Genomic DNA, 15,309 nt, shown 5'->3' on the forward strand with positions numbered 1-15,309 from the left:
CACATGCCTATTTACTGAGCCGTGGCCAAGATAGTAGAGCAGATCAACGGAAGAAGTCGGTTCACTTGCTGCACACTCGCAGGAAAAAGCTTTGGAGGCATTGTGTTGTAACACTGCAAACTGCCAGAGTGAAGGAGGCGCCCGCCCTCCTCCACATCTCACATTATGTTGTCTGAATGATGCAGGCATCCATAGGAATTAACCCAGGGTCTCTTCTGTATTATTCACATGAATAGAAGAAAAGCAAGCTGATCTGGGAATCACGCCAGAGGAATGGATTAATCACAGAAGTGGTGTGATTGGCAACCTGAATTTAAAACACATGGGCCTTTATCTGTGTGATCTGCAGTTTTGTTGTGTACCATATTCTGTTGGCATTCCCACTGCAGGAAATATTGGAGCAGAGCTGTCTTACAACAACGTTGGCATGTTCATATCATCTGATGCTGGCAATAGCTGGAGACAGGTGAGCTTCTTACTGATATCAAGCTAACTGACAGACTTGTACAACTGTTTAACCCACTGACATAACATACGTCAAATTCATATCAAATGTCAAGCTTTTCACTCCAGCAAGCCACATGTGTAGATTACAAAAGGCCTTTTCTGGTGATGCTTCGGACATGTCACAGTGGGAAAAACAATGGAAGCATTGTTAATATTCAAAATGTCTGCGTTGAAAAACAAACACTGCAACACTACCATTTTTACAACTTAAAATTCTTTGATTTCTAGAAAAAGCAAGCTTCTTTTGCCAAGTAAATGTCAACCATGCTAGTGGATATTATCAGCTCACACTAGCTATTTAAAATGAATTCTTTGAAACAAATCAGTCAATATATTTCACTTTTACAAGTGAAAAGGCTTTGGGGATATGGTTTAACAGTGGCAACCGCACACCTTTCCCGAGCAGGATAAGTAGGCTAACATTAGCCTAAACTCTTTCCATGAGTGCATCATGATAATGCCACAAAAATAATGCAAAAAAAACTGCACAAAAACAAGATGACCTGGCCTTGGGAATAATGCTAGGAATGTGGAAGTCAGCTAGTTGGCCAGGTGTGATATTTTATGTTCCGTTTTAGCCTTTGTGGCCAACTATTTTCAAACGAAAGCAACTATAGTGTGATAAGTCACTAGATGACATCACACCCTAATTTGCATGTTTTGTTCAAATGTATATGTAACAGAGTTTGTTTTTACAGAATGTTGACAAACAAATGCAAGTTAATTGTCAAGTTAAATAGAACAACATCAAAGTAAATAAGAAAATAAGTTTCCCATACAAACAATGGGGTTTCATGATGGGTCATTAGTCACATTTTCAGATATTATTGTTGGGGTTAAGCGAATGGTAAATTGTTTATCCAAGGGTTTCGTACTATAACTTAATAATATTACTGTTTCTGCATATGTCTCTTTAGATTTTTGAAGAGGAGCACAATGTTTGGTTTCTGGACAAAGGAGGGGCCCTGGTTGCTGTCAAACAGCCATCTGTGCCAACCAGACACTTGTGGTACGTCCATTTAGAAAACTTCTTTGGACACTCTTTTCTTTCCAAAATTGCTTTTCTAATTTCCTACAGCTATTTTTAGGATAATTCAACCCTTATGGTCCAACAGAATTATCATGTATATATTAAATCTGACACTCGATCCATTTAGCGATGCACTTTGACTGTGGCTCCTGCAAAAAAAAAAAAAAAAAAAAAAGTCAGGCAGTCTAATTTGAGATTTTTTTTTTTCAAGCCACTTATCATTAACAGCCAGCCGTCTGAGCCCCCCCTTTTAGTGTTTTCATTAACACATTGCCTTCCTCTTGCCAAATCGGGTGCCTACGCTTTGCCTCAGTGCAGACTAATCCAAGTGAGACCAGATCTGTTCTCCAGTCGCTTTTGCAACAATTCTGAAATTAGTTTTAGAGCCAGTGAAGTGTATCCTGCTGGTTTTTTTCTCCCAAGCAATTTAAGTGTGATGGTAGAGGAAGTGAAAGAAAAATGACAGATAGAAAGAAGCCTGTGAAACTCCGCAGCCACTGTACAGCAGCTATGGAATAGTATTGCTTTCTCAGCCAGTGTTCAGTTAAACACTTCCCCTGTCTGAATCTCATAATAGGTGAATAGGGGCATGTCAATGCTTCTCTGTTGTCAGTACTTTTAGCCAAATCGAGGCAGCGGAAGTTTTTAGAGGCAACATGGGGGGGCAGTGTCAGCAATGTTTCAACCCATGTCACACTCAGGTACTCCAAGTTGTTCTCACTTCAGCACGATGTTGATAAGCTGTCAGAATCAATAGAGCCCAGGCCTCGATGATGAAAGCTGTCCAATTTTTTTTGCTGTCTCTCTCTCCCTCTGCCGTTTTGTAGTCAAACATGAAACAGTTCTATTCTGGTCTTGTTTTTTTCACCCCTGTGCAGACTTTACCCAGGACCCATGACGTCGCTCTTTTCCTTTTTGGCATGTGCTCTGAAAGCAGTTTTGTGCATCTTTGCTTTGATAACCAGACAAGTCTGTCTCTTAAATATCCCTTTAATGCTCAACCTTTTGATATTTACCCAAAGCTACAGTAGCTAATTGCACAGAGACTCAGAGACTTGTCTGTTGAGACAAGCCAGTCATTCTGATCCCCACCTAAATCCCCCCATGACCAGCCTCTAATAGAGAGCGTCTGTTTCCGTGCCATCGTTGTTCCTGGGTTTGTGATGGGAATGTGTTCTGACACACAGGGTCAGCTTTGACGAGGGGAGGCAGTGGACCCAACACAGCTTCTCCTTGGTGCCTCTGTTCGTGGATGGAGTCTTGGTAGAGGCTGGGGCAGAGAACCAAATCATGACGTAAGTGCAGAAACTCCAAAACTCGTCGAATGACATATTAAAAGGTGTTGATTTTTCAGTCCTTTTAGCAGGGTATTATGGGCTGAGTGATAGGTGAATGGTATTTTCTCTGTTCTGTCTCGCCCTCTGGGTTTACATCAAAAAGGCTAGACGGATGGAGGACATTTAAGAAAGGCACCCATTCAAAGCTCTGTGGTATTTAGTCTTTATTAAGACCCATTTCTGAGGGGCAGGGAATGGGTCGTGTAGTCTAATAGTCAGACCTTTGTGGATATTAGGTCACCTGACAAATGGGTTTGTTCATAAGGAAATCACTCTTCAATGGGACTGCTGTTGTGAAATGTTAAAGCTACTGAGAGCGTGGCTTCAAATCTTTAGCATTTCTAGACAAAAGTAGGGATCACTTTCGCAACTTTATGGTTAGCTCCGGTTGGAAGTCATGGGGCCACGGTTTTGACTCCCCACTGTGCGGCAGAGAGACGTTTTTTTCAATTTAGTGTAGATTGGTGGGAAAATGTAAAGGTTGTTAATCAATTAAGTAAGTTAGGAAAACTAACCTCTAACTGTAAACGGAAACTTTGGGTTTAGGGTTAACTTGTAATGCCAAGGCCAATGTGTGAATATAGTGCTTCACAATGTTCATGCAAAAATGACTCATAATAGGTTGAAATGAATACTTCTCAATGTAATAAGTCACTTTTTATTTATTATTCACTTAAAAATTAATACTTTATTACTTGTTGGCTAGGAAACCTGGGTGCTTGTATTTGCCATGATATAGTAACATTGGCTATCCACCCTGGGTGCATTGTTAGCTGCAGACACCTGGGTGCTAATAGCATCTGCCTTAAGAAAAATCTATTGCAGGAATGTATGCCAGTCACATGGCAGGCACACGGCTGTTTTGCTGCACTTAGCCACACCGGTTCTATGATAGTGCAAAATAATTGCATTTAATGTTTTGTAGCCTCAATTTAAATTTGAATAATAAATGCCAAGAATAATGTGCAAGATCTTCGGTGTAAGGACTGTGTGGGCATCTCGATGCTCACCTTGTTTGTTTCTTTAATTTGCAACAGCACCGTGTGCAAAAAGGTTTGGTAATGGTGAATTTAGATCAGCAGGTGTGGTGATAATTCAATACTCTCTTAGCCAGTCACGTCACTGGTCTCTTGAACAGCTGTGCCAATAACAGTTAAACGTGATAAAGACCGCTCAGCAAACAGAAGGTTTACCTCAGGAATTGTCTGGATGGTTCAGAGCATGACATGAAGACACATCACCACAAATTTGCACACAAAGACAGATGGAGTATGTTTTCTCCATCAGGTTTACAATAATAATGAATGGTAGGAAATAAAAATAAAGTATTCCATTCGGTGGAACTGTTTACCCTGTGTGTAATCTGAAACTCTAAGCTAAATTGAGTGCCCTGTTGTTCAAAGAACAATGAATTAACGAATGGTAAAAAAGGAAAGTTAAAAACAAAGCTATGAAGTGACTCCTTCACCAAAGCAGAATATCAAGTTATAAGCAAGCAGTCTGTGATTATGCTATAGCAGCCTGGTTTGATTTTCAAGCAATTTAATGAAGGTAAACACAATGATCTGGACTCTGGCATGGCATTTTCAACGGCTGTGGATTTATCAATTTATCAATCCTGCTGCCTTCAAATACTGCAGGATTTAATGGACTGAAGGAGAAGATTTTCATAGAGTATAAAGCACTGGAATTTCATTTGAAAAGCATGTTGGGTCAGAAGAAGAGTCATTAAAAAAATGCAGGATTGCTAGCCACTTCACAAAGCCCATGTGATGGTTCTGTTTAGAGTTTAAAACTCCAAAACTCAGTTAACATTAGGGTTCTGTGGTTGGGCTTTGATCAGATTTGATTGACAAGGACCAAACCACTTCCTCAGTGTCATCACATTTAGAAATAAGTATTGCCACTTAATGGTTATGCATTGAATGCATTGCCTTTTTTCCAAATCCTACCCCCTTCAAACCAACGAAAAAGACTAATCGAAAAACACTGTTCATGTAGGATCCATCCGTCGTATTAAGAAACTGATGGCGTTGACACATTTAAAGGGCCTTTAAAAGATTATTCCATTTAATTACAACTTGAATCCATGACATCGCTAAAAAGAAGTGGAACGGATCAAGACACATCAGTGACCAGACAAGTTTTAAGTAAACCACAAGGTTAACCAAACTTAATTGAAAGAGAACAGAAGACAATAGTGTAATCCCAACTATATTTTGTAAACATCTATCTATCTTGGTCCTCAGATGTTCTGGACCAAAATTGGTGACGATTGTCCCAAATCGAGCAAATAAAAACTGATTTGGACAAAATAGCTAAAAGTTGATCTTAATGCAAATGGGGGATGTTTATATGGATACATTTATATGGACCAACCTGATCCAGAATATTGTTACTGAGACTTCAGGTTCAGAAATTACAGACCAAGATGTAAAATTCATATATAAAGTGCCATCATCTGGCCAAATTGCACCACACTCCTAGGGTCCCCAGCAACAGCCCTCCAACTGTGAATAGATCTGATTACAGTTCTCAAAATATGTGTAGGACAAACACACACGCATACAGATGACTACAGAGAAGCTGGGTCATATTATTTTAGCACTTTGAAATAAGTAAGTGTTTCTAGTGATGGCCAAATGAAGCTTCTTTTAACATTTTCTTTACTTTCTGAGCCCACTAGATGACGCTCTCTGTTCAAGGAAGGCTTGAAAGCACACTGTATTGCCTATCCTTGAGCATTGACCATTTAGCAGCATCAACAAATGCAACTAATGGTTCATGAAGCTTCATTTAGACACTACTGATTGTATGGTATGCCTCTGCAGCTTTTTTGGACACTTCAGCCACCGTTCTGAATGGCAGCTCATCAAGATCGACTACAAGTCCATCTTTAGCAGGAAATGCACGGAGGAGGACTATCAAACATGGCACCTGCACAACCAGGTAAGAAAAATAAAAGCATACATGAAATTGTACCACTGGCCGTGTTTAAGGTCATGCCATAAAAGTAACACGTAGTGGTGGTGCTTGTCATGTCAACAGGGTGAACCATGCGTGATGGGACAAAAACAGATTTACATGAAGCGCAGGCCTGGAAACTACTGCATGCTGGGAAAGGACTACTCCAGAATCCTCTCAGCTGAGTCCTGTATTTGTCGAGCTCATGATTTTGAATGGTAAGATGATGTGTGCCTTTGTGCCATCGCTCCTTTCTTCATATCGTCAAGGGGGATTATGTTTCTCTCCATTGTCTAAAGTCTAAAGGAGAGCTTCATTAACAACAATGTTTGTTCTCCAACACTGCCACACATGTCGAGGCACTCCTTTCAAAGGATGCGTTTTTTCCATTTATCTTTGTAGAATTTTTCAGTGTTGGTACTCTCATTACTCATTCTCATTTGCCAAATGTGAATGTTTGTGCCCATATGAATCAACAGGTCATTTAGTTAAATGCTTTGCCCAATCAAAAGCTGTGTAAAGCTAAAGTCAAAAACAGCTGTGACCTTTTTTAAAAAAAAAAAAAAAAGCAGCTATTTGTTATTTTTAGTGCATCCATCCAGCTACCATTAAATACACTCTTCAGTCCACTCAAATTTGTTCTCTTAGTTGATCTAACCTGCCTACGTTAGCTACAAACAACTCATTAACAACTTTTAAAGCTGAATTTGGTATTAAAAAAAAAAAAAAAAAAATTCAAGTACACTATTTTAACAGTTTCTCTTACATTTTTCCTAAATGGTTATCTAATAACCACATTTGTTACTAAACCCACTAAGCTGATACAGAGATATTTTGATTTAAATTAACTTAATGGATGTGTGCTCTTGTAGAAATCGTAGGAATAATGCAGAGTTGTTTTTTCATCAGAGCAATGAACTGATTTCTATTACAGCAACACAGGAAAAATGAAGTTACAGGGGACATCTGGTAGGAAAAAGACAGAAAAAATAATAAAAATAAACATATAAAGTGGGTAATTTATTCCTTAGCAATGAGCAGGGTGTGTCTTCTTCTATGATCAGAGAATTAACAGTGCATGAGTTGAAGCATGCAGCCCGCACATGAAAGGAGTTCTATACAAACACCATTTCCACTCTTCATTCTGGACGCCACTGTTCAGCCATTTAAGTGGAATCCATTGCATATGCTATTCATGTGTCTCATTAATTTACCCCATTTGCTGTGTGTTTTCCAATAATCTGATAAGTTTGGGATCGTTTTGCACAATTTGCTCATAATGTCTGTCTCTGCTGCGTCTATCTGTGAGCTCGCTATGCTTGTAATTCTGTTGAGACGATGTGGGTGGGTGTAAATAGTTTCAATTTGTATGCAAATCCTAAACGGTTGTATTTTTTTTATCTTGTAATGACAGGGTGCAGAAAAAAGCTATCCCAACATACAGCAGTTAGTGTTTGTAGAGAGCCAAATTCTTACCATTGAACTAATGTAAAGTCTGTTTTATTTCCTTTCTGTGACTCAGTGATTCTGATTTCTGCCTGTCTATCTTTCTCTGTCTCTCACTGCAGGGAATTATGTGATGCATGCTTCAAATTCTAAAATGAGGATTTTAAAAGCCATCAGTGCAGAAAAAAGCTCAAATCCTTTAATGTAATTTGAGTTGTGAAGAGTCTGCCTGCCACATGATCGGCTGAAGTGCATTAGCCTTGTATTAAATAACGGAGCCATGCAAAGTGATGACTTATACAGTGCAGCATTGGCTGTTTGACCCAAAGATTATAGGTGAATTTTAAACCTCCACACCTTTTGAATAGCACAGAATATTGAAAAAAGTTAAATACTGTCAACCTTAACAAATAAAATAACTTTTTCACTCGGTGCAGACATAAGGAGCTAAACATCAGGTGAGAAAGTAAGCTTTGACCAAAATTCAGGTGATAAAACAAACTTATTGCACGACTACTTGTTTAAAAATAATATTGTGATATTTAAGGAAATAGGCTTATTTGCTTTTCCCCCATATGCATGCAATACAAATATTGCACTTCACTGATTGGCTACAGGAAGTGAGAATGTAATTTTTCTGTGACGATATTTGTGTTAGTGTGGACTTTACCAGATTAACTAAGATTAACTTTTTATTTTTCGTGGTGCAACCAAACATCATCAAAGCTTTAGTATCAAACTAACTATTTCAGCACAGGTTTTAGCGGGCCCTTTTACAAACAGTCAGTGCAACAGGCCACTGTATGTAGATAGCTTAACTTAGCATAAAGATGTGGGAAACAGCTAGTTAGGGGGGCTGGTTTGTAAGTTGCAAGTGACCAACTATTAAAAATGAACAAACCAGCCACTGCGTATACTCATGTATTATATATATATATATTATATACATATATATACTTCTAAGTGGTGGCTGTGTTGGATGTTCACTGGAAGGTCGGTGGTTCGACCCCTGACCGTGGCAGCCTACATGTCAAAGTATCCTTGGGCAAGATACTGAACCCCAAACTGATCCCGATGCTGCCTTCATCAGTGTGAATGAATTCCTGATGGTGGCAGGTGGCACCGTTTAGGGTAGCCTCTGCCACCAGTTTGAATGTGTGTGTGAATGGGTAAGTGAGCACTGTCTGTAGTGTAAAGCGCATTAAGTGGTTAAGACTAGAAAAGTGGGTAACGCTTTATAATAAGGTCCTTAATAACCATTAATTAACAAGTAATAAGGCATTGTTCTCGCTTTAGATCCGGTAGTTGCAAAAAGCATAGTTAACTTATAGTTAACTTTTACATTACATTACATTACATGTCATTTAGCAGACGCTTTTGTCCAAAGCGACTTACAATAACTTATAATAGATGAGCAATAAAGTATATTTTAATATCAATAAGCAAACAAAATAAGATTAATAAAGGCATGGCAAAGACGTAATGGGTGGGTCATGGGTGTTTGTAATGCCATTATTAACACTTATATAAGCTTATAAACACACAATAACGTTAATAAGCATCTTGTAAGGACTTACAAGGGCCTTAATACTTGTTAATTAATGGTTATTACAAGGACCTTAATATAAAGCGTTACTGAAAAGTGCTATATTTTAAGTGCAGGCCTTTTACCATTTAATACTGAAACTAAAACATATCACCAATAAAAAAATAAATATGTTTTTTTTTTTATTTTAACGTTGAACCATGATCCCAATCCTGTGTGCAGGAACACCTATGTATGTTTACCACTGTCTCGCTATGCTTTCGGCTGTTTTGTCACAAAGACACCATACTAACCGTTCACCTTTAAAGCCATATGCACCTGTGAAACCAATCTTCCTCGACAGCTTGTTAATGAATCGTTCACACTGTCGTAATCACAGACTCAAACCGGAGTAGTCAGTGGCTCTCTGGTTTTGTTTATTTGTTCTGGCTTGGTGATTAATTGATAAATCAATGTCATGACCATTATCAGAATGGACACTTGCTTACCTTGCTTTGTTAGATGTAAATCATGTTCTGATTGGAAACGCTAGCTGGCAAGTGAGAGTTAGTCATCCTTGTGTATGGGAACAACCCCCCCCCCCTCAAGGGTGTGTTTTCATACACACCGTTTCACACTGCTGTGGCACATTTGTCAACTGTGGCCTTAATCAATACATAATAATGGTACGTCTCTGTGCCAGACAGGCCCCTGGTCACCAGTTATAAAGAGATAGATAAGACAGGGATCTGGAACACACTCTATGACAATATGTCCCCTCTCATGCTGATATTGATCAGGTGCTGTGTGAATGTGCTTTGTTGTACAACAGTGATTATGGATATGAGCGGCGTGGTGACGGGAACTGCCGGCCTGCCTTCTGGTTCAACCCCTCCACTGTCTCCAGAAGCTGCAGCCAGGGTCAAAACTATCTCAACAGTACAGGGTGAGTCCTGCATGATGTCACAAACATTCATACGCTTATTTTTCTCTGTGCAAATGTGATTTTGAGTCTGTCTCTTGGACGCTCGAGCAGGGTTTTAGAGCAGATACCGATCACAGATTTAATAGGATTAGAATCGCATAATTGATTGAGATTCTTTGCAGCGAAAAAGCTGATGTTCACAATCTGATTTTAACATGTTGGCTAACAATGTGGGCAAAACTTGGTTACATCCATTAAAATAATCCAGCAAAAAGCCAATTTATTTAAGAAAGAGCTTTGAAGCTAGCAGTGTTATAAATAGCTTGACTAACCACATCTCAAGCTCCACAGCGGATAATAGCCTAATCTGGAGTCTGTGAGGGGCGAGACAGAAGCACATTTACTCAATTATAAATTTAGAACAAGTACTCCGTTTAAGAGAAAAAACACTGTGCAGCTACAGTTACTTGAGTATCTTTGCACTTCCAATACAATAAAAATCTGTATTGCAATTGGAGGCTAAGGCTAGAATGTGTAAATCATGTGTAATTTAAAGGTATGTTGTGAACATTTTCATTGAAGTTCCTCTTCCATGATTAGTTTCTATGATTAGGTCAAATTGTTGTTTTCTTGACGAGAGAAGCATGTTTTGGACGTAATCAATTATAACTTTTGTGGAGATATAGAGAGAAAAAAAATTTTAAGCAGTAAACATGCATTTGCAAAATGAGAAAGACTGTCAAAATGAAATGAATGATTGTACATACAAAACATACTGTATGATCAACTCATAATGCATGATAATAATTGTAGATGTAAAGCATAGTCATTGTGGATGAATAGACCTGCTCGGGTTAGAGTTGAGTATGCTGAGATTTACTTGTTACTGGTGGATTCCGGAGGCGTCGGCCAACACCCTTGGAATGCCCCCATGGTAGATAAAACATGCCCTGGAGGGTGCTTTAAATGAAGAAAACATGATAAATTGCACTCTAGGGTGCACTTCAAGTGGAGAAAACATGATGAAATGTCCTCTAGGGCGGCCTTAAAATTGAGAAGGCACATGGTGCATGAGTACACCACAGCTTCAAGTGAGTAATATAACTAATTATTTCTAATACGAATGAGAAAGTTTTAACTGGTCCAGCAACAAAACTATGATGACAGTGAGAGTATGTGAATCAGAGTTATTGGATGTGTAGGGTCATTGAACCAAACAGTTCTAAAATACATTGTTTAAATAAGCTCCCCTTCAACCATTTACATCAAAATTCGATTTACATATAAACGCGTCAATCATTTTTTGCTCCCAAGAAAGAAAAATCATCTTTCAGGACTTTAACTTTAACACTTTGAAAGGGAACATTCTGTCCTTTTAATTAATACTTGTAATAAAAGTCTGTTTTTTTTCAATGCAAGATTTACCCGTAACATACACCATTAAGATTAAGATTAAGATTAGATTAATTACTTTTATTAATCCCACAATGGGGAAATTCAACCTCTGCATTTACCCCATCCTTTTTTACACACAAGTGAACACACCATGCAAGGAGCAGTGGGCAGCACATTACTGCGCCCACTGATACTGCTGATAGCAAAACTATGTCCCTTTTGTCAAAAAGCTGCCACAGTGGCATCAGGTCATAATGTCTATCTGTTTCATGATTAAAAGTAGTATAACAATGACAAGTAGTAAGTAGTACTTTGTAGTAGTAGACAAAGTAGACAAGGGCCATAAAGTCTACAAGCTTTCTTGTTAATGTCAGTTACACAGTATCTAGTTTAAGTTTGATTACTTTATTAGCCACCATTGGTAATACCATTTTATTTATTGAGGGTGTTTTATAGCTTATGAATTCCACAACTGTAAGAATAGAATTATTCATTCATTCATTCATCCTTAACTGCTTATCCGCACTTTTTCAGCTGAAATTGGAAGAGAGGCGGGGTACACCCAGGACAGCCTGGACAGGCTGCCAGACGATAGGGGCAGACACACATAGAGACAGACAATCACGCTCTCATTTTCACCTAGGGGCAATTTAGAGTCACCAATTAAACCTAAGTCCACATACCCGGCACATAAACCAGCAACCTGTGAGGCAAGAGTGCTAACCACTACACCGGTGATTCCCAACAGGGGGGGCCCGACCCCCTAAAGGGGGCGCCAAAGGTCCAGGGGGTGTCGCGAAGCCCTCTTGATTTTAAGGGGTGTAATAAATCTAATGTGTTAAATATAGATGAGTCAGCATTTAATTCATTCGCGGGACAAAAACAACTAAATAAGGGCTACATTAAATTCATTCATTCATTACCATTAACCGCTTATCCGCAATCGGGTCGTGGGGGCTGGAGCCGATCCCAGCTGACATTGGGCGAGAGGCAGGGTACACCCTGGACAGGACGCCAGACTATCGCAGGGCTAACACATAGAGACAGACAATCACGCTCTCATTTTCACCTAGGGGCAATTTAGAGTCACCAATTAAACCTAAGTCCACATACCCGGCACATAAACCAGCAACATGTGAGGCAAGAGTGCTAACCACTACACCGGTGATTCCCAACAGGGGGGGCCCGACCCCCTAAAGGGGGCGCCAAAGGTCCACGGGGTGTCGCGAAGCCCTCTTGATTTTAAGGGATGTAATAAATCTAATGTGTTAAATATAGATGAGTCAGCATTTAATTCATTCGTGGGACAAAAACAACTAAATAAGGGCTACATTAAATGTTTATTCATTTATTTAAATAGAAAAATCACTATAGAAAAGTTTAAAAATAAAGGCTATATCGTGAGAATAAGGACATGTGTAACATCCCTCCTGCAGTATACACAGGTAACCTCAACTAGCGGTAACCTCATCTAGCGGTAACCTCACCTAGTGGTAACCTCACCTAGTGGTAACCTCACCTAGAGGTAACCTCACCTAGCGGTAACCTCACCTAGCGGTAACCTCATCTAGCAGTAACCTCATCTAGCAGTAACCTCATCTAGCAGTAACCTCATCTAGCAGTAACCTCACCTAGCGGTAACCTCATCTAGCAGTAACCTCACCTAGCGGTAACCTCACCTAGCGGTAACCTCATCTAGCGGTAACCTCACCTAGCTATAACCTCGCCTAGAGGTAACCTCACCTAACAACAGAAACACAGAGCTAAAGGAAAAATGGCAAAGCGTCAGGGAGACGAAAATGCTGAATATCTCAAAAAGAAAAAGAGAGGGTACCATGAGAGTCACATTGAGTTCGGCTTCGAGTTCATAGAAGCAATGGACAATGGGGGGGTCACCAAAGTTTACAATGGTAAAACTGCGGGTCCCTCAAGAAAAAGGTTGGGAACCACTGCACTACAGCACCGTGTAGCCCATAGAACTATGCCCTTTCTTATTTAAAAATGTATAGTAATCTTTCTTTAAATAAAGGATCTGAGCACTGATTCCACCATGTAAACTCGGTAGTGTAAATTACCTTAAGTGCTGATCAGTGAAAGGCTCAGGTGGGTATGATTATTCTGGCACCAAGAACATTGTTTATGTAATGTTAGTTTAGGGTCTGTTGACGTGACAATGCTTTTCGAGGAAAACGACAAGATATTTTATAAAGTTCACACAAATGTCTCATAGGGTAAAAATCTAAAGTGATGACCATTTTTATCCAAAATGTTTAGCAAAAAGACTTTTCTTTATTTATTGCCATAACTCAGGACAGAAGTGTAGACAGGCGGTCAGAATTGGTGATACTAACCCTGGATGCCCACCTCAAAACTGTGGTGACTGTATAGATCAAGCAATTTGACATCCCTTGTATAGATTGTCTGTGCAGATAAGGTTGGGTTGAATATGTGTTTAAGCTTTTTTATTTTTTATTTTATTTTATTTTTTAGAGTTTTTAGCTTTTTTGCAGCACATATTTGATGCATTGTCTACTGTCATGACATCATGACATGACTGAGTTTGAAGAGATAAGGATGTAAACTGCAGCTTGGCTGGCTGGTGGAGGCATACAATTGCTTTAACTATTTCAAAATCATTGCATCCGACTGACCAGGGACAACCCAATCAATACTTTGTAATGAATATTGACTATTCCTCATCACTTCCCAATTGATCAGAGCATCCCCACATTATTTTTCCTTTGTGATCACTCAACTGAACTTATTTAAATATCCAGATTTTCTAACACATCTCTAATGTTTCAATTGCTACCACTGCAGTACACCATGGAGGCTTAGACAATTGTGATGATAAGTTTCCTAATACTAAGCAAACATCTTTTCTATATCTCTAGAGTAATAATTCACTTGCATTCCATTTTCCTTTGTGCCAACAAGATGTGTCTCCTGTCTTGGTGTTGAGGCTCCCCAGGGGACAGACACCTTGAAAAGCTTAATCACAGTGGGAGTGTTTTTATTCTCTCGCGCTGTGATTAAGCTTTGCAAGGTGTCTCAGCCTCTGACACAGCTTGTGTTGTCAGTTGTCATCTATTCTGTTTATGCAATTGGAAGGCACAACAGTTGTACTTACACGCCACTCTGCTGAGTTCAACAACATTGTTTCTAACCCACAAGCTCATGTAGCACCTGGGGGATTCATTCGAAGACAAATGGAATGCATAGACCTGAGTAGATTGAACTAGAATGGAAAAAAAAAGTATAAAAAAGGAAGACTAAAGAAATACTCAATGCACAAATGTCACAGATGTTTGTTTTTTTATCCCCTCAAAGGTACCGTAAAGTTGTGTTAAACAACTGCACTAAAGGAGTTAAAGAAATGTACACGGCCAGAAAGCAGCAGTGCCCCAACAGACCTCCTAAAGGACTCTCGCTGACCACCAAAGACGGCAAACTCACCGCCAACCTGGGCAGCAACGTCACCTTCATAGTTCATCTGGATGAGGTGAGAACATGCGTGCAGTATGCATGGGATAGACTAGAAGGCTGGGACTCTTGTTCAGTTAGCCGAATTTCATATAATATAATGTATTTCATCATAGTGAGATAATTTCTTTAAACCTGACCTCACTGTATAACATGATATGTTGTGACCTCTGGGATAATCACAGACTCAACCATAGAGGCCCAGAGCATTCAGAGGACATATGTCTTATAGGTAATATGACAACAAGGGGGTTTCTGAGCAGTTTGCTATTCTATAGAAATCCCAAATGTGTGATTGGGGGAATGATTAATTAATTAATTTGGCCATTAATTAATCACTTTTACATTACAGTATACATTGTTTGTTTATTTGCATTGTCAATTTAGAATAATTTTTCAATTCAGATGTAAACCCTTTTTTTTCAAATGTGTGTATTTGTTCAAAAGGGGAAACACCATACAATTCACATTCTCCTAAACAGAACTCACAACTTGCTTGCTTCACATCCTATAGAACAGGGGTTACATTTGGGCCAGACTTTTTTCTAAACAGACAATGTGGGTGGCGGACTATCAAATAGGAAAAAGGAAATATAATGTACCTTTTTCTTTCATTGTTTGATGTTTTCCCTTTCTTATTAAATTCATGCTATTTTTATCCACCTATATCAGTGTCAACAGACTCTTTAAAAACATT

At 39.1% G+C, this 15,309-nt stretch overlaps 1 protein-coding gene across 1 annotated transcript in view; it reads left to right on the forward strand.

The window, feature by feature from the left end:
* Nucleotides 1–15,309, forward strand: part of sorcs3a (sortilin related VPS10 domain containing receptor 3a) — a 278,556-nt gene that overhangs the window by 220,281 nt on the left and 42,966 nt on the right. Inside the window, exons 12-18 of the mRNA XM_059329950.1 lie at nt 390–466; nt 1,425–1,516; nt 2,725–2,832; nt 5,706–5,823; nt 5,923–6,056; nt 9,642–9,755; nt 14,460–14,631. Of these exons, the coding sequence (XP_059185933.1) occupies nt 390–466; nt 1,425–1,516; nt 2,725–2,832; nt 5,706–5,823; nt 5,923–6,056; nt 9,642–9,755; nt 14,460–14,631 (815 nt within the window). The remainder of the gene's footprint in view (nt 1–389; nt 467–1,424; nt 1,517–2,724; nt 2,833–5,705; nt 5,824–5,922; nt 6,057–9,641; nt 9,756–14,459; nt 14,632–15,309) is intronic.

This window comes from Centropristis striata, chromosome 1 (genome assembly GCF_030273125.1).
Source record: "Centropristis striata isolate RG_2023a ecotype Rhode Island chromosome 1, C.striata_1.0, whole genome shotgun sequence".
Taxonomy (NCBI): Eukaryota; Metazoa; Chordata; class Actinopteri; order Perciformes; family Serranidae; genus Centropristis; species Centropristis striata.